At 43.0% G+C, this 20,662-nt stretch overlaps 2 protein-coding genes across 2 annotated transcripts in view; both read right to left on the reverse strand.

The window, feature by feature from the left end:
• Window positions 1–6,726, reverse strand: part of LOC307236965 (myocardin-related transcription factor A-like) — a 64,343-nt gene extending 57,617 nt beyond the window's left edge. Inside the window, exon 1 of the mRNA XM_080009560.1 lies at window positions 6,701–6,726. The gene's annotated coding sequence lies outside the window, so the exon portion shown is untranslated. The remainder of the gene's footprint in view (window positions 1–6,700) is intronic.
• Window positions 6,727–9,850: 3,124 nt separating this feature from the next.
• On the reverse strand, window positions 9,851–16,923 carry ccdc97 (coiled-coil domain containing 97). Its single transcript, XM_080009908.1, has 7 exons — window positions 16,563–16,923; window positions 15,928–16,113; window positions 15,657–15,816; window positions 14,888–14,976; window positions 13,916–14,117; window positions 13,578–13,683; window positions 9,851–10,152 (listed from the first exon to the last, which is right to left on the reverse strand). Exons 1-7 carry the CDS (start codon window positions 16,722–16,724, stop codon window positions 9,930–9,932), a joined length of 1,128 nt encoding a protein of 375 aa, XP_079866034.1. The 5' UTR covers window positions 16,725–16,923; the 3' UTR covers window positions 9,851–9,929.
• Between the last annotated feature and the right edge of the window lie 3,739 nt (window positions 16,924–20,662).

Raw genomic sequence — 20,662 nt, forward strand, 5'->3', positions numbered from 1 at the left:
CTACCTAGGTATGCAGTTAGACACCGTGCAGAGGAGGGCCCAGTTGTCTGAACCACAAACAGCGAACATTAGATCTTTCCTAGGACGTGTGTGTTGCTTTCCGTTGCTATGGGACTTAATTTAGTACAAAAATAGATGTTTATGTGGAAAAACTTTACTTGTAAATAATACATTCTGCACTTCTGTAACTGGGCGTTTGAGTCGCCGCATTACATTACGCATTCCCTTGGATTTGGAGCCTATTGGAGTGATCTGCAGACCAGGATCCTTCCCTGCCTAGGTGTTCTCTGTCTGCCTCTACAGTAGGAGCCACTTGAAGAGGCCTCTTCCTGCTTGCTGGCAGCTGACTTGCAGCCAGCTTTCAGCCAGTTTCCAGCCAACCACCATGCGCTTCCCAGCCGGTTGCCATTCCCCTGGAATCCCGCCTGCTTCTCATGTGTCCTGACAGGGCGTGTTTCATTTAGACTGTAAACACGCCCATTTTTTCAATTGCAGCGTGTCAGCATGAGGTGGCGCTAATTTGACAAAAACAGTCACATTCCAGAGATTTCAGATTTTCACCCCTAACCCTGACTCATGACCTGAGATATTGTCCTTTGAACCCTGACCAGAGGTCATCTTTAAAAGTTCAATTGTTTTTTGTCATATGAATGAGAACAGGTCTTAATGATTTATTTTAATCTACATGTTGCACAGCTGTTTAATTTCAAAATGAGAGCTATTTTATTATTTACATTTTTAAAATTACAAAGTTCAATAGCTCAAAATAGGTCTATGTAATTATAGTTTCAAGTTTATTGTGAAATACTTGAAAACAATGCAAGCATCATTACCAGTAATGAGATTCTTAGTCTCAGAGCCAACTCAACTTAATAATACGTAAAATATAATATATATAATATAATAACATAACACGTAAAATAAGGGCATAGTAGTGATTAAAATAAAACAGTATATAAAAACAGAATTTAAAGAGTATTTAAACAGTTAATTTTTAAACAAAATTAAAAAATCTAAAATGGAAAGGTGTAGTATAACTAATACAAAAGTATTTACCTAAAAGAACAACAAAATAAAATGCAGACAATAATGGCGATGAGTCAACTTGATAGCGGACATCTTAAATAATCGTGGGCCACAACAATGCAATGTCATACTGAATATAAGATAGACAGTGTTGTAAGAAAACACTGCAATATACTACTAAGAGGTGAGACAAAACGGTATGCAATACTTGATAAAAATTAATTAAAAAATTTAAATTAAAATTAGTAGTTCTAAAGTTTTACTAGTCTCTTTTTAAAGTGGCCAAGTGTGTGGATTAATCGGTTCTAATCTTCGGCCTTTTGATTTCAAAATGAGAATTTTTGAAGTCTCAAATTTTTATTTTACTTAAAATAATTTGTGAAATATCACAAAAAATGTCTGTATTTGAGCCTCTCCGCCAAAGAAACAGTCCCCCGTCATCCCCCCTATCAAATAGATTGGTTTTGGGTTTTTCAGATGGTAGGGTCAGAATTTGGCGTAAACAACATGAAAGCATGGATCCATCCTGCCTTGTATCAAGGGTTCAGGCTGGTGGTGGTGGTGGTGGTGTGGGGGATATTTCTTGGCACACTTTGGGCCCCTTAGTACCAATTGAGCATGGTTTAAATTTTTATTTTTATTATTTGTCCACATCCATCACTGAAGGTTCAGTCGGTGTCTTGCAGCAGGAGCTGAATGAGTTGCTCAAAACGGAGTTCTAAGAACGATCTTCCCTACTGTAGTTCCTGCAGCGCGATAACTATTGCGATATTGTTGTTGCAATATTTCACATTTATTTTAGGTAAATTATAACACCTGTTACACACGGTTATGCACAGTGTTTGAATTTGTTGTATTCAATTAAATACATCCACAAAAAAATAACAACATAGATTCATTAATTCTTTCAAACTATTTGTCGTTTTGCACCACTGCTCTGTCCTGGTGGACAGATAAAGCATTGCAACTGCTTTTCCACAAATGCAGCCTGGGGGCGTTCCCGGGCGCTGGCACTAAATTACCTCATCGAGGGGGATATAATTACAGCCAGGGTCCGAGCGCGACCTAAACCTGGTCCCCATTCACTCTGTCGGTGTCCGATTGTCGCATGTGTTCCTGAATGTGTTGCTTGAACTCTCGGTCCTGTCTAAAAGCCTGATTCCTGGTCCTGACTTCCTGCCTGTTCCTGGTCCTGACTTCCTGCCTGCTCCTGGTTCCCGACTCCCTGCCTGCTTCTGGTTGCTGACTCCCTGCCTGCTCCTGGTTCCTGGTTGCCTGCCTTCGCCCAGTTCCCGATTGCCTGCCTGCTCCTGGGCCCGAATTCCTGCCTGCTCCTGGTCCTGAGTCCCTTCCTGTTCGTGAGTCCCTGCCTGTTCCTGGTCACGAGTGCCTGCCTGTTCCTGATCCTCCATCTGTTTTCTGTCTTGATTCCTCGTCTGTCTGCACATTAAACCCTGTACCTACTCCTTCTAACAGTATGATCGGACCAAACATGAACCCGTTCAGGGGGTTCCTCACCCGGGGCCAACCTGGAGACTCGCCTGCTAGCTGTAGGCCTGCTGGTCGCCAGCATGCTTCCCGGCCTGGACGTCCCCTCAGGGCACCCCGGACTGCTGGCCCCCCGCCCCCACCCCCAGCAATCAAATGCAGGGTTGCGAGGGTGGAGCCGATCTTTGGCCAAACCTCCAGACCTGAGCTTTATAGCCCGGTACTTGCCTGTCCTGTTCCTGTCCCTGAGGATCCTGAGCAGTCCCCCTTCTGGGGGTCGCGCCTTGACTTTTTTTCTAGGGACCCTCAGAAGTCCCCCAGGAGAGGGCGCAGTCCCAAGGATCCCCGAGGCCGCCCATGTTCACAGTGGCGCTCCCCAGCCTCCGCAGCCCGGCGCTCCCAAGGCTACGCAGAGCGGCGCCCCCCCAGGCTCCGCGGCCCGGCGCTCCCCAGGCTACGTTGACCGGGGCGCCCCAGGCTACGTTGACCGGCGCTCCCCAGGCTACGCGGACCGGCGCTCCCCAGGCTCCGCGGCCTGGTGTCCCCCAGGCTCCGGGGCCCAGCGCTCCCCAGTCTCCGCTACCCCGCTTGCCTTTCTCCTGCCAGGACTTTGGAGTTTCAAAGTGTGGGGAGGGGGAGGAGCCCGCCTTCCTCAGGCTACTTGCAATCTCCTGGAAACAGGATCCTGAGTTTTGCAGGACGCCAAACTATAGTACTGTATGTGGCCCTGTCAATAATACATCATCTTTTTGCTTCTCCTCCGTTTTGGATGTTGTGCGCCGTCTCTGCCCCGTGTGTATTGTGCTTACAAGCACAACCTGTAGGCTGGCTTTTTTCTATATCAACAAACGTGACTGGTTAGAGGCGAAAGGTCAGCTTCAGATCGTCCAAACTGATTGGCTTTCCTTTGCAACTTGCGGAGACGGAAATTAACAGATCTGCGGATTTTATTTTTATATAAATGATAGATGTTATTTCGACATAGAGGGAAAAAAAAATTGCGAAAATTATCATTATTGTTTTATCGCCCAGCACTCATTCAAATTGTATTTAGAGGGAATTATTTTCACCGGACATTATGACATTTAAATATATCCGACTTCAACAAATGTTTCTGGTCAAAGACCGCCAATTACTGGATAATGGAAACCCTGGTGTTCAGGTCCAGTGGGGAGTATAGTATCGGGGGTCTCCACCCCTGGTACAACAATAGGAGACATAAGACATACGACATAAGAAGGCAGATGCTCCCGACAGAATGAGGGTTACTGTAGCTTTGTAACTACAGTTCTATGAAGGAGGCCTAGCCCCTTTGTGTTTTAGACCGCACTGAAACACCATCAGTCTTGCTAAATTGGTTTCAGAGGACGAAGGGGGCACTTTCGGGTTTCATATAGGCTATGCTGCTCCATCCTGATTGGCTGAAGTGAGGGCATGTGATGAATTTCAGTAGTTGGATGTATGTATGTCCATAGGAGCATAGCCCCTAAGGGGCGCAGCCTCCTGACATTCAACAACCAAGCCTTTCTTTGGCCGGTCAGCAATGATTTGTAGGTGCATTTACTTTTAACATTGCCAAGAATGCCTAAAATGGCCGAATGCTTTCTTGTTTTGCACAAAATTTCCGGGACCCCTTTTTAGCACAATTTAAGCGCTTGTGGCATGAATGGTAAATAATCTGATAGGGACTACCACTCCTTCATAGAGCTGTAGTTACAAAGCGACAGTAACTCTCGTTTTACCACCAAACCGGTTTCTGGGTTATTTGCCGTGCCGGCTGCCATGGCAACAAAACTGAGGCAGTGGGTTCCACACTGTTTACTCTAAAGCCTGCTGGTCCTCCCTCTCCCCCTAAGATACACACCGGTACCCAGGTGAGTAGTGAGGAAGACTCTGTGGGATTCTGCTCAAAGAAGGTACCATACCATTTTTTTATCTAATCAAGCCAACTGCCAAATAAACGGTAACACATAATGACACCTTTAACTTTTACAACCAGAGACAAAAATAAAACTACTCTACAATCATTTGTTTACAGAATTTAACCCCAAACACCGCCTGTTCATGCATTATCTAGTAGAAACCATCACAACAACAGGATGAGAGTGAGGTTAAGCGTCATTCTCTCATGCACTTTGACCTTTTTCTTTAGTTTATGATCCATTGTGTTAAGACATGAAATCTGCTCTTTTGCAACCCTGTAGCCGCCTCTGCAGCCAGACAGTATGTATTCTGGGCCGTTACCCAAAGATGATGTCACCAAGTCACAGTAGCCCAAAGCTTTAGTAAGAAGCTCAAATAGAACAAGGGAGACATTTGACAAGGATTTTTGACCAACTTTTGAAGAATGGTGAACGGTATGGCGGGTTAAACCAAAACACAGCATCTCCAAAGCATAAGCCCCTTTGACTGAGAATGTATTTTACCTTGGTCCGGGGGCCAACACAAATATTTAGAACCAAGAAACACTGTATTTCCCCCTGGGGATGAACGTTGTTCTGTGGTTTTGGAATATTTTCATTTAGAATTTCCTTATTTGTAGGCTGAGTGAGCAGACGGACTGGTTTTCTTTTGGGGAAGATCAAAAACACTGCCGTTCTCGTCATGTCGGGATGCAGAAAAAGCAGCTGGTTCCCTGTGACCCAGACACAGACATGGCTTCATCACAGAGGCCCTGACAAATCGTAGGCCAGTGCTATAAAAAGGTACCATGTTTCGTTTTTGGGGGGGTGGTGGGGGAGGTCACTGTTGGCATACATTAGCTCTAGAAAATCCCTGCCTCTGTCAGAAGGCAAACAATGTGCTCAGCTCGAGCTATTCAAACAGTGATGATGTACATTGACTCATACAGCAAAACACCCAGACACAAATGCAAAGAAGTGACAGAAATGCTTTGCCTACCTGCTGTATTTTCCGCTTAAAAAAGCCACTGTGGATTTCTATCTTATTTTTAAAGGAATATGCGACAGATTGATTGCTTTAGTTACTGAAGATGAAACCACTACGTCATCAGGCCAAATAACTTGATGGATTCATTTCAGCAAGCAATGCTACAGTTCAATCCAGGCTAATGAAATCAAATAATACGAGACGGGACATGTTTATTGCCATTTCTTTCTCACGGGCCAAGGTTTCAGGACAAAGTACTCTCAAAGGTTAAAGTATTGACTTTAAATGTTTATAACTGTATGCGTTTGAGGGACAAAGAATATCAGGCAAAAAAGTAGGACAAAAAAGTCTGTGCATGGGTGTTACAATATTAAGTACAATCACTATAAATAGGGGTCCTCATCCATCTCTGGGGCTGAGGATTCAATGACAATATTGTATATACTGAAGTGTTTTTAAACCAACAGGTTTTAAAAAGATCTTGGCGCACAGGTAGGGAGGGCCCAGAATCATGGGAACTAAGCTATAGATTGGGTTCTGTCAACCTCCTTGAGGCAATAACAAACTTCTGGGCTATACGGTGACGACAGTACCTCCTGCTTTCATCGATTTAAATCATATTTTTTAGGTTGTTGTTTTTACATCAGATATTTTAATGCAATCAGCTTAAATCACTTTAGTCACACACACCATGGTAGCATGTTGATATTGTTTTGGTATCATTTTGTACATTATAAAAAATGGTGTATTTTGTGTTGAAAACCAATCGCAGCATTAATTGTGACAATGCTGGATGTGTTTAACAGTCCGAAAACAAATATGATCAGCAAGAAAAATGATCTAATCTTCCTTCACAGATACTGCACTTGAGACGCCTGCAGCAAAAAGTAGAGTAGACAGGAAATGTGTGTGTGTGTGTGTGTGTGTGTGTGTGTGTGTGTGTGTGTTATTATTGAAATTGAATCAATATAACTATTCATACTTGCACTATACAGTCCTTTAGGCTGATTTATGGTCACTTAGACTAGTATTAATGTAAAATGTAATTAGATGTAATTAAATTGTACTCTTCACTCAGCTGGAACATCGTGTACAGTAGAAGTTACAAGCACAGTAGGGTTAGTTTGTCGTTATTTCGCCTTTGAAATTATAAAAATGTAAAGACAACATTTAAGCTACATCCCAACACTACAGAGTTCCCCACAGACGCCGTGTCTTCTTCTTCTGTGGTTTAACAGCAGTTTGCGTGGACATTCGTCCCACGTCGCGATATAAACATATGTAGCAAGCCACGTACCTGCGATACGACCTTGTCACCCTTATGGCCCTGATGTAAATCATTGACGAACGACAAATAAAAACATGTCGCCAGGGTTCTTTTCGATTATAGCAGCCAAGCTAGTTTGAAGTGTACTCTCGTAATGTTGTGGCGGGTCCCGCCCCCTCAGGAGCGACACATGGGACACATGGTGCACTCGGGGAGGTTGTGCCGCTGGCGAATACCTTTCCATTCACGTCGCGATAGCAATTCATGTCATGCCATTTCAATGGCAGCCACTCAGCCACACATTTCAACTCGCCTCCGCCCGCGCCATGTCACCGGAGTTTCGATATCACGTTAAACTGAAGCCATCGCTTACTTCCTGCGGCGCTAGCGCGATGTGCGGCACGGGGCAGCCCCGCGGGGCGGAGCACCGTTGTTCGAAACCCGACTTTGGACGTTATCAGCCCAGGGCTCCGAGCTTCCGGGTTGCCCCGGGTTGTGAATCAATCCCCAATATCGACGGGCGGGAGTGACGCATCGGTAGTGCCAGGAAACTGACGTGGATGGAAGACCCAAATTAAAAAAAACAACAAATTAAACAACACAATAACGAGTGAGACCAAAAAAAAATTATAGATTATAGATTATTAAAAAATATATATATATAGACCGCAAACTCCTCGAAATAAACTGGAAATTAGGGGTAGAGCATCTCCAAAAGGGCAGGTTTTGTCGGGTGTTTCCAGTATCCAAGGTGGTCCAAGGAAGGACAACCGGTGATCCGGTGACAGGGTCATGTCATGTCATCTCTGGGCGATCTGGTCCGACTCCACAGTAGAGCTACTGTAGCACAAATTGCTGAAAAAGTTAACGCTGCTCTGATAGAAAGGTGTCAGAACACACAGTGCATCACAGCTTGCTGCGTATGGGGACCGGTCAGAGTGTCCATGTTGACCCCTGTCCACGCCCGAAAGCACCTACAATGGACACGTGAGCGTCAGAACTGGACCATGGAGCAATGGAAGGAGGTGGCCTGGTCTGTCTACATCATGTGGATGACCTGGGTTAGGGTCCGATCCGACTGAGTGTCTGTAGGATGTGCTGGAACAACAAGTCCGATCCATGGAGGCCCCACCTCACAACTTACAGGACTTAAAGGATCTGCTGCTAACATCTTGGTGCCTGATACCACAGGACACCTTCAGAGGTCTTGTGGAGTCCATGCCTCCACGGGTCAGAGCTGTTTTGGCGGAACGAGGGGGAGCTACACTATTATTACAATTTTACAAAAGTGAAAAGCACTCAAGAGTTTTAATTTGAAATGTACGTGATATTCTCATAAGCCTTGCAGCCCACTCCTTGAACTGTACAAAACTTTAGTTAGGCTTTTTTTTCCCCCTGCCGACTCTTTGTATACAGGTACTCCTCACTTGACAGCCAAGTTACGTTCCTAGGACCAGGTCGTTAAGTGAATTGGTTGATAAGCGAGGACCGGTGTTATTTCACGGTAAGGGGGCCTGGCCATTGCCAACGCTAGTGTAGTGAACACTGACAGACTACGAGTACGAAACTGAGACTGAGAACAGTGATGAGATGAAATGTATACAGCGTATCTAGTATATATAGTATATACAGCGTATAGAGTGTATAGTATATATAGAGTATATAGGTTATATAGCATATCTAGTGTATATATAGTGTATAAAGGGTGATGCACGATGAGATGCTTGACGCTGAGACAACGTGCACGCAGCGCACAATGCAGACTGGTCAGAGAGCTGGTGGTAAGTCCCAACGTTAAACAGGTAGGTTGATAAGTGAGGAGTACCTGTACAAATACAATTACCGGACTTAAAACTGTAACTAAAAGGGGACGTATTATGAAAACTCACTTTCAGTGCTTGTGCATACATTTATGTCTCTGATGGTCCCACTAACATTAAACATGTGCTGAAAGGAGCCGATCACATTTCCAGCCAACCCCTAGGTCACCTTGGGCTTCATTAGAACAATAACCACCCCTCATCTGAGTAACTTAACAAATCTTTCCAAAGAAAGAGGAATTAATATCAACTGTCCGTGAAGAAAGCGCAGATGAGGGAAATGTCTGTATTTAAAAAATAATTCTGCTGTTTCCTTTAAAAATAAAAACATTTAAAAGAAAGGATACGGTAGATAACACTGTAGACTGCAACGCGCAATCTGCTCTACTTTTCTCCAAACAAAACCAATAAAATTGTGTTTTTATTGTAGATTTGTATTTATTTATTCACGTGAAACAAAAAAAATCCCTGTGTACTGGCGTCACAGTGTGGCGTTCCTGTCTCCCACAAGCAGTGAGAACGGCAACGAAAGCTGTAACAAACCTTTAAAAGAGGCCTTGTAGATCTACTATGAGTGAAGATTTAGAAACTGGATTGCTTTATTTCTCGCCTAAAATTTGTTCAGAAACTGGTTTTGGTGGACTGATAACTTACAAATACAAAAACTTAAATACAACAGAACCCGGAAGTAAAGCTCAAAGCCCATTGGCTAACAGAACTCAGGGCCTCGGGAGGGAGGCTCCTCCCACAGAAAACAGCCCGATTTGGAACAAGAGGATATAGAGGTATGTTAGAACGCATAATATGAGTGTCATTTTCAGCAAAAAAATAACAAAACAATTTAAAACATGTTTTGGGGACTTCAGAGACATATATTAACTTGTGTAAAAAAGGAGCATACTGTAAAACATCCCCTTTCAAACCAGAAGACTGATTGGGAAAGCAAATGAATACCCCCATCTAGTGGTACATAGGTGAAAACACAGAGGTATGGATAACCTAAAGATGAGCTGCTGTCAGCGCACGATGACGTACAAGTAATTTTGGTTGATCAATTGCTGATCAACCAAAGGTGGAAAATCTGGGCTGAGAAAATAAAATTCCACTCCGGGATTTTGAGTCAACCATGTGGATGAGCTGTTTTCTGATTGGCAGCAACCCAGAGGTCCAATCAGACGATCAGTGCACGGCTGGAGGAATTTTACTTTCTGGACCTGGAATGGGACAACTATCTCTATTAAACACTGCCGGTGCGTTTCGGAATGCCACTCTTTTTCTGTCCTAAAAGTATAGTACTTCTAAAATAATGACACTTATAAAACACAAATACTGTACACACAAAAAAAGTTTATTACCTGTATTTTTCCAACATTTAAAGTGATAAAAGTGAAACACAGAAAATGGTTCCTCCTTACTGGTGAATGTTCAAAATGTGAGTCCTATTCAGTCATACACTCCTCTTCTTCAACCTCCTCTTTATTTACACCATCCTCCGGCTTCCCGTCTGGTTGGAGACATTCTTTCTCTTTCTCACCCTCCTCCTCCTCCTCCTCCACCTCCTCGTCGTCCTCCTCATCATAGTCGTCTTCGTCAAAGTACTTCTCCTCTGCATCTCTGCTCACAAGGTCCAAGTTATCGTAATCCGAGTTCCCGTCCACCTCACTGTGAGACACGCAAACACGCAAAATAAATATATATATATATATATATATATATATAAATGAGATTCAAGATTCATTTCCAGATATTGTTCTCCTTGCAATTTCTAAACTTGGACAGATAAGGAAAGGAGCCTTATCTATGGAGCTTTATCAATCAATCAATCAATAATCTTTATGAAAAATAACAAAAATAGATTTGCTCCAAAGGGCTTCGCAGAGGGCAGGGATAAAAAGTTAGACAAAGTTTGAAGGTTTAGAAAGCAAGAAGAAAGAACAAGGGACAAACATTAGAGATTAAATGATAAAATAAATAAAAGGAAAATAAATTTGAAGTAAAATATGAAATGAAAACAATAAAAGGTAAAAATAAAAATAAAAAAACATTAAAGGGGACCCATTATGCTTTTCCTTGTTTTCTGTCATATATATAATGTTACAATGGTAGATGTTCATATTAGACGTGGCCAAAGTGTCAAATTATGAGGTCAACTAATTACCAAGGAATCCCTGTGAGCAAAATGCTCAGGCTTCAGACCGCTCTGAACACTCAAGTTTATACATTTTTTTTCTACTCTCTGGACGAGCTGACGTCAGCTTGTCAAGGATTTCTTTATATGGTCATCTGCTCCATGGGATCCGCTGTGTTTCTCCAAACAAAACCAATAAATATTGTGCGTTTTTATTGTAGATGTATATATAATTTTTTTCCGACGTCGCGCCGTGTCCCCCTCAAGCCTGAAGAACGGCAACGATAGTCAGAACAAACTTTTAAATGAGGCTTTGTAGATCTAATATGAGTGAAGATTCAGAAACGGGATTGCTCATTGCAATGGCTCACAGAACTTGTGGCCTCGGGAGGGTGGCTCGACCCACAGTAACGAGTGTCAGGAACACAATGGATTCAGAGATACGTTAGGAAAGCAAAAAGGAGCATAATAGGTCCATTTTAAAAATGAAATCATACGCCGCGTTCCAAATTATTATGCAAATTGGATTTAAGTGTCATAAACATTACATTTTTTGTTTTTCAATTAAACTCATGGATGGTATTGTGTCTCAGGGCTCTTTGGATCACTGAAATCAATCTCAGACACCTGTGATAATTAGTTTGCCAGTTGAGCCCAATTAAAGGAAAACTACTTAAGAAGAAATTTCTGAATCTTCACTCATATTAGATCTACAAAGCCTCATTTAAAAGTTTGTTCCGACTTTCGTTGCCGTTCTTCAGGCTTGTGGGGGACACTGCGCGACGTCGGAAAAAAATAATATATACATCTACAATAAAAACGTTCCACATTATTAAGCAGGCCACAGGGTTCAAGCAAGACGGGAAAGATAAAGGATCTCTCTGCTGCCGAAAAGCCTCAAATAGTGCAATGCCTTGGACAAGGTATGAAAACATTGGATATTTCACGAAAACTTAAGCATGATCATCGTACTGTGAAGAGATTTGTGGCTGATTCAGAGCACAGACGGGTTCGCGCAGATAAAAGCATAATGAGGAAGGTTTCTGCCAGACAAATTCATGGGATGAAGAGAGCAGCTGTTAAAAAGCCATTTCAAAGCAGCAAACAGGTATTTGAAGCTGCTGGTGCCTCTGGGTGTAGGATCCTCCAGAGGCTTTCAGTTGTTCATAAACCTACTATTTGGCCGCCCCTAATCAATGCTCACAAGCAGAAACGGTTGCAGTGGGCCCAGAAATACATGAAGACTAATTTTCAAACAGTCTTGTTTACTGATGATTGCCGTGCAACCCTGGATGGTGGAGATGGATGGAGTAGTGGATGGTTGGTGGATGGCCACCATGTCCCAACAAGGCTGCGACGTCAGCAAGGAGGTGGCGTAGTCATGTTTTGGGCCGGAATCATGGGGAGAGAGCTGGTCGGCCCCTTTAGGGTCCCTGAAGGTGTGAAAATGACCTCAGCAAAGTATATAGAGATTCTGACTGACCACTTTCTTCCATGGTACAAAAAGAAGAAGCGTGCCTTCCATAGCAAAATCATCTTCATGCATGACAATGCACCATCTCATGCTGCAAAGAATACCTCTGTGTTATTGGCTGCTATGGGCATAAAAGGAGAGAAACTTATGGTGTGGCCCCCATCCTGCCCTGACCTCAACCCTATTGAGAACCTTTGGAGCATCCTCAAGCAAAAGATCTATGAGGGTGGGAGGTAGTTTGCATCAAAACAGCAGCTCTGGGAGGCTATTCTGACATTCTGCAAAGAAATTCAAGCAGAAACTCTCCAAAAACTCACAAGTTCAATGGATACAAGAATTGTGAAGGTGATATTAAAGAAGGGTCCTATGTTAACATGTAACTTGGCCTGTTAAGTTGTTTTTGATTGAAATAGCTTTTGATTTCAGTAAATATGACCTCCTACTGCTGCAAATTCAACAAATCACCATTTTCAGTTCTTTACAACCTATAAAATGTTTTGAAACTCTGTTGTGCATAATAATTTGGAACAGTGCATTTTGAGTTTTTTATCTTTGAAAAAAATACTGTTATCATTGGGAGGTTTGTTCAATAACATTCAAATTATACCCTAACGGTTGATGACTGGAAAACTATACTGACTGTCATTTGCATCGCCTATTAAGGAAAATCTGAGAAAAATATCATTTGCATAATAATTTAGAACACGGTGTATATACTTCATGCAAAACAAATATGCATGAATGCATTTTCATCATGATCTTTATTCATTAAAATATAATATAATCTTAGTCTCATTCACTGTCATTTATATTAAATATATTATATTATATAAGTCTTACTATATATGAGTACATCTATCTATATATCTACAGGTGCTCCTCACTTAACAATCGAGTTTAGTTCCTACAACCAGGTCGTTAAGTGAACTGGTGGATAAGAGAGGACCCGTGTAACCACACGGTAAGGGGACGTGGCCATTGAGAACGCTAGTGTAGTAAATACTGACAGACAGGGAACGAAACTGAGAACGGTGATGAGATGAGATGTATACAGTTTATATAGTATATATGGTATATATAGTGTTTATAGTGTATATAGTATATATAGTGTGTACAGTATATAAAGTGTATATAGTATATATAGTGTATATAGTATATAAAGAGTGATACACGATGAGATGCTTGAGGCTGAGACACGGCGGTATTGTATGCAGTGTACAATACAGACTGGTTGGAGAGCTGGTCGTAAGTCTGAAAGTCCTAAACAGGTAGGTCGTTAAGTGAGGAGTACCTGTATTATTAATCTCAGTGTCATTTACCAAGTCAGTTTTCTTTCTTCCAAATTCGAGCACTTCGAGGGCCTGGTTAACACCCTGACTTCAGACTGAATCAGCACAAAGGGGGCTATTTTCAAGGTATTCCAGTGCTTAAATTTCCGAGGACGAAATGCAAGCACTTCAAGGATCTGGTAAGAACCGTACCGACCTGTAGTTGAAGTCCTTGTCTTTGCCATCCAGGAAGCGCTGGTGCATCTGACTGATGAACTCCTGCCTGAGCAGAGCCTTCTCCTCGGCGCAGGGCTGCCGCTCTTCTAGCGACCGCCCCACACACACACACACACACACACACACACACACACACACACACACACACACACACACACACACACACACACACACACACACACACACACACACACACACACACACACACACACACCAGAGAGATATCCGTTCATAGAGCTATCATGCCGGGGTTCATTCACAATTTTTTTTTTTGTCAAACTGCCCCAGCGGAGTGGTCTCTCTCTTCGTTTTACTCACCATCGACCTCTTCGTCCTCATCTTCCTGCTCCTCTACTGCCGCCTCTTCCTTCTCCTGCTCCTCTTCCAGGCGGCTCTGCAGCAGGCGCTCTTGGTAGGAATCGAGGAGAATATGGGCGAGCCCTGCTGTGCAGCCCTCGGTGCCCCCCGACGCTCCCTGGGCCGCTCCCTCCTGCATGGCTTTCTGGGAGCGCTCCACTATCTATTATAGTAGTTTAAAAATAAAGATTATACCAAATTTAAAAGAGCAGTCAAGTATTTGTTTATTTTTTTATAAATACTACTCGGACTAATAATAATAATAATAATAATAATAATTTCTATTTACAGCACAATTTATACAGAAGACTTAAAGCGCTTCATTATCTATTATAGTATTAAAAAAATACATATTAAATTTATATTCAACTTAAAAGAGCAGTCAAGTTTTCATTATTTCGTTCAATATTTTTATTCAATTACTATTATTTATACAGCACAATTCATAGATCAACTTAAAGTGCTTCACAGCAAGCAAATTCAAAAAATAAATGTAAATTTTAAATATGTATGGGAAATTTGGTAATAAATTGGTAATAAAACAAGCAAACATCTACCAAATTCATATTTGAAAAGTGAGAATAAACTGTAATTCATACAGCATATGCAACTTAAAGTGCTTCACGGAAAGTCAAAAAATATAAAGATAATAATTAAATAAAACAGATAAAAATTATAATAAATAACTAGCAATTAGTAATAAAACTAGTAAACATAAAACATTTAAAGTAAGTAAAAATAATCATATGATAATAAACTAGCAATTTGTAATAAAACTAGCAATTACAATCAAATCAGGATTTGATCAGCGCTCATACCACCCAACATTTAAAGTTGGGTTGTCAGACTCTGTATTGTCAATGAAAAAGTGTTATTATTGTATCCCTAATAATATTAATAATAATCCTAATATTCTGTATCATCTTGTCTCACCTCCTCATCAGTCAAGTACTGGCCAATGTACTGCTCATACAGAAGAGGCGCCCTCATCCGCATCTGCTCCTCATTGAAATACTGACCCTCTGGTCCAGGAGGGAGCAGAACAGAGACCCAGGGGCAGATGGTGATCAGTGATTATTTTAGGTGAATATTATCTATAGGGAAAATATTGATTTGATAAACTTCAGCTGAGAAATTTAAGAGGAAATTAGCTAGTAAAAAAAGGAAGGAAAGCAAAAAAAGGAAGTCCAAGGAACAAGACTGTGCACATTAGAAGGAAGTGAAAAATGAGGTGCTGCCTAACGGACAGCAGCTGAAAGTCGGTCAGTGTTTCAAAAAGCCGAGTCGAGATCGTCTACAACATACATGACTCAATTTTCAAAGTTAAATAGCTTTTCTTACTCATATGAATAAGAACACTCAAACTAAGTCTATATCCTTCTGAGATCTAATTTGCATATTGCACAGCCTTTTAATTTAAAAATAAAAGCTCTGTTCTTTTATTTGCATTTTTTTAAATTACAAAGTTCAATAGCTTTTTTGTCATGGGACTGAGAGCACTCAAAATAATTCTATATAATTATGGGAGCTAATCTACATGTTGCACAGCCCCTGATTTCAAAATAAAGGACGCTGAATTTTTATTTTGAAATGAAATTAACTTTGAAAATTGAGTGATGTTTTTTGTAGACGGCCCCTAAAACGCCACTGAAACATTGTCAAGAACACATGCAGTCACCAATACAAAAGCTGAACCCCTTACCCCTGTGCAAGGCATTGAGGGCGGCATAGCGCTGGTTCCGGACCCTAGTCCTGTCTGTGCGGCCTGGAGCCCGTCTCTGTATCACTCTGCAATAGTGCTGGGCCCGTGGGTCTGATCTGAGGTGGGAGAAGGCCGCCAGGTGCTGCGGCTTCAGGTGGGCCTGGAAATGGAAGAAAGGTTGAAATGCTAAGACACAGCAGCATCCATAGAGAGTATCTTGGCAAGCTATGGGGCGCTTTGATGCAGAAAGAAACACACAGTCAAGCCCTACCTGGTACCTTTCCAGGAACACCAGGGGTCTGCTCCGATACTGCTGTAGTAGCTCGTCTCTCCGCTGGTCCAGTGTCAAGTCAGCTTCTCCTTTCTGCTGGCTCTTCACCTGGATCCCACTCCCAGCCACGGCCTCCAACATGGTGCTCACATTGTGGGACAAGAACGGCCAGTCGTTTGTGGCGGACTGCCCAAAGCACTCTGAAGTTAGCAACCAATTTGTAGCTTCTGACTTTATAGCGCATTCAAAAAAACTCTGATTTTTTTTTAGTAATGTACTGTGTTTCAGAGATACATAACTGGTGTATGGATGATATTCAATAAAAACACATGGTGAATGGTTTATGTTATTGATACTAAACAGCATATAAAACCCTATTTCAGATTTGTGAGACCTGTTTGTGAAAACAAGAAATAGGTGGATTTCACCGCATGCGTTTTACTACACACGGGCCATTTAATACCAGGTCTAGCTCAAAAACGACTACATTATATATTATAATACTTATAAGCAGATGGACTGGGTGAGAGGAAATCAAAGACAACTGTCCAAGGGGAAGTGAAAAAAGGACTCTCACTCTCTCTCTCTCTATATATATATATATATATATATAATATAGATGGTGCCCAGCCCACCTGCTTCTGTAGATTGTCTCCAGCGTGTGCGGGCATCTGTATCTCACACCCAGGCGTCTGTCTCCCCGACTCAGCTCCTGGGCGGTCATCCGTCACGCCACTGTCGTCTTCCTCAAAAACACGTGCCTGGGTTTGTGGTGGAGTCTGTATTTCACCCCACATGGTTGTTTACGAGGTAATTTCCTTCGGATAACGGTTGTGTTCAAAACATGGTGGTGGAGCGTCACTCTCACTTTTATTTGAAGTAAACGGTGGCCAAGTGAAGTATTACAATTCACACTTGACACATATCAAGCAAAATAATAAACAATATTTACTAGTTAGCCTGCGCGCGTTTACGTAGGGCGGCCATGTTGGTCCGTCGCTGTCATTGTTCCCCTCTCGTGGTGCACTCAGTGGGACGAACACAGGTTCCGCATAGTTTTTGGGACATTTCCATGGGCCCAGGGCTCAATCGGGGCCGTTTCTTGCAAAATGCGGACTATGCGGTTGCATGCGGCGCCCATGAAGCCGCCCGCCCACCCTCAAGCTGCCCTTTCAGCCTTCATTTATTGATTGTTTCATTAAAATGACCAGTCTGTCTTGGAAGCCGAGCGCCCTCTTATTCTGTGCAACGGCCTAATTTATTTTATGTATTGTTGGGGGGTGGGGGGTATTTGTATATATTCAGTACTTATCAGTTGCAATGTTTGCCTTAATGTTGATTGCTTAACGAATTTGTTCCTAACGTTTAAAATGAACATTTTAGGCAAAATGGAGCGTCCGTCTCATTTACGTATGTGAATTTTGGAGGTGTTATAATGCAGATTTGGTAGATCCTGTAAGTCTTCGGGAGTTTCTTGATGTAGGGGAGCCCCGGTGGTTCTCAGTTGTCATTTTCTGTAGGCGCAAATTGCTGGGGTGAAATTGCGACATTCGATTTGAAAGAAAAAATAGAGGTTAAGAGTTCTTCACTGATCTAGCCTCTTTCCCTCTAAAAGCGCACCAGATCGATGCATGTGAATGTTAATTGCATGCCCCCAGACCACCTTAGAGGGGTTGGAATCCCCCCACCATAGAACACAAAATAGGGGCCCCCAAAAAACATTTTGCATAGGGCCCCAAAGTAGCTAGAAACAGCCCTGGATTCAATGATAGTACCAACTATTTCATACTTTATTTCCTTTTTTGACTCTGTGACAAAACCATGTCAACCGACTGCATGTATTGGTACATACATCTGGTATTTGAATAGATTGTGCGTCATAACATGTATCTCATTGTTTAAATAGAATACAGAAGAGGCGGCTGAACCTTATGAAATCTATTTTATTTTCCAAAGCAGCACCCACTATACAGTTTAGATACTGTAGGTTAAACATGTTAAAAAAAACCTAAGAGAATAAAAAGGCATGACTTAAGCAATCAAACTAATTAACAGAATGATATTTCTGTAATCTCTCATATAGAAATACAATATATAGCATAAAATATATAAAATACGCTATTTGCCAAAGGTCAGATTGATTCCAAACCTATACTGAATTGAAAAATATAATAATAAAATAATATTTTACAATACATCTGTTGACATAAAGTAAAAGGTATTATGGGTTATTAGTGAAAATTAACTGAAATCTTTTACAGGCATCTCATAATACATGTGCATGCTTGTGTAAAATATCACACGCAGTGTTCCAAACACTCGCACGCCACCAGCATCCCCTCGCCCTGCGTCCCCTCCACGTCCTCAATGCCCAGCACCCACCCTCTGGGCAGACCCCTGCCCTCCGCTAGGCTTCGCACCTTCCCGGGGATTAGCGCTGGTCCCACACCCTGAACCGCGCCATACGGCCGGCAAAAGGCGAAAGGTTGAAATCCAAGCCTTGGTGACCTGAGTTTATCTGATTATGGGGATCGGAAGGAGGGCGAGGGTACGGTTGGTTTGGTGCATCATGCTCTGACTGGCGCTGAGACAAAGTCTGTGCGTGAGGAAAGGGCGCCCGCGGTTTAGGCTGGGGCCACCGTCGGGAACTACAGTGTTGTTGGGATTGGTCTGGCTGTGATGGAGCCCTGGATGGATGGATGTGTGATCTCGGCTGGGGCTGCTGATGGTGGTTTGGTTGAGAGTGTGCCGGGGTTGAAATCTGGGGGTTGGGCCTTGAGGTTGCTGGAATAATGAAATCTGCTCCGTGGTTGAAGGATACGCCCAGTTTGTGACTCTTCCTGAAGTCTGGGTATCTTGTTGAGGTAGTTCAGCTTTGAGTGTTTTGGCTGGTTGAGTGTGTTTTGAGCCTGGTTCTGATGAGACATGGTTGGGGAGCTTCTCTGGGTGGTCCGACCATGGAATAGCATGTTTGACCAGGGATAGCTGGTAATAGCTGGAGACCTGAGCTGGTCGTGTCTATCCGGACTCCTGGTGCTTCTGACTCCACTGTCTCTAGGGCTCCCGTCACCTATTCCCCACAGCATCTTAGCCAACCTTCGTTCCAGCCGGCTCATACATACCTCCTGGTTTTTCAGTGAGTCATGCAGCGCTTTCAACCCGACCAGCAACTCCCCTGGCTGGTCTTCCGAGGAGGTCAGCCTCCCGTCTTGGCTCTGAAGCTCGAGGGTGACATTTGAAGAGCCCTGATCCAGTTGCGGCTTCTGTTTCTGGATGTTGTGGCAGTTACTCTGCCTAAGGTGTCTTTCCAGCATCGCCAGATGACCCTCCATCCGCTTACTCTTATTTTCTAGCTTCCTGCTCCACTCTCTGGGAAGAAATCAACAGAAAAGAATCAACAGGAAGAAGAAATCTACACTGTATACTTTAAAGGCATCAGATAACTCAGACTCCATTCCATTTGCTATCTAATCATAATTGCTACTTCCTCAGCTGGAGTCGTGCTTGGTTGGAATGAAAACCTACCTTTGTAGTACCTTTGGCAGTCTATAGTGCATGGTTGCTGTATAATTGATCACATATACAACAAAATACACTGAGGACTTTCTCTTAGCAGCATTGGAACCTACCACCATATCTCCAACCTGAGGGCTTGCGTCTCATTCGTGCTGGCCTGTCTAAGGAGATCCACGTCCTGTGAGGTCTTGTCGTAGTGGTCGACCAATGACTGGATCTGGCTCTCCAAAATTGCAGAGGAGTTTTTGTTCTGGTTGAGGGCCAGCTTGTTCAAACGGGCTTGGGTGAGCGCCTAGAACTGCAGGATCTGAGATATTGGACATGTGCTTTTGAGTCACCTGTTTGGCCGGATCAGGTTGTGGCAGAAATGTGTGGACAAGCACGTTTGGCCCATTTTCTGAATGTCTTTTAAACAGATCGTAAATGGGATCTAGCACTGACCAGTTCATCAAGCCGTCGTAGTTTGTGGAGCATGGGGTTTCTTGGGTCTTGGTGGGCGCCTCCTTTGCAGTGTAATAGCGAGATATGGACCGGGAACAAGGGGCACAGGCTGAGCGTCATGGCTGCAGTACAGCTGGGGATGGAGTGAGCTGGGGGGGATCCCCTTTAAGAGGACCATCGCTGAGATGGGTTGAGCTCGGTAGAAACAAGTCTGTGTGTACAAAAATAATGCTTGCTTGCCCACGTTTATATGAACAACCTAGACACACATACGCACGCACGTACGCACGCACGCACACACGCACACACACACACACTAGCCAAGAAAATAACACACTTTCCATTTTCCACAACAGCAGTTGCCATCAGGGAGACAGATGGCCAAGCAGATGAATTTAACAGGTTTTGTCATTTTCTCCCTAACACTCTCCCTCTCTCTTACACGCTCTTGCATAGACAAACTTTTTTATGGCCTCTTTCAGATGCTGCACGATAGAATAACGTGTCTTCAATAACAACAAATAAATTCTTATATATTTATAAGTCTGGCAGTTTCGCCTACCACGGTTTTCAGGGCCCTCCGGCACAGAGAAACAAGACGGGGGAGTTGAGGGTGGGCTAGTTGGAATTAGCCTGGAGCAGATAGACATGTCATGACAAGGCACCTATCCTGAGTGAGTGTGGGGATGGGGGTTTTACCTGTTGCTCATTAGACCAACCCATGAACAGCAGGTATGCAGCCACTCTGATCCCGGGTCCCTAATTATCTAGATCCAGG

This window comes from Zeus faber, assembly GCF_960531495.2.
Source record: "Zeus faber genome assembly, chromosome: 11".
Classification (NCBI taxonomy): Eukaryota; Metazoa; Chordata; class Actinopteri; order Zeiformes; family Zeidae; genus Zeus; species Zeus faber.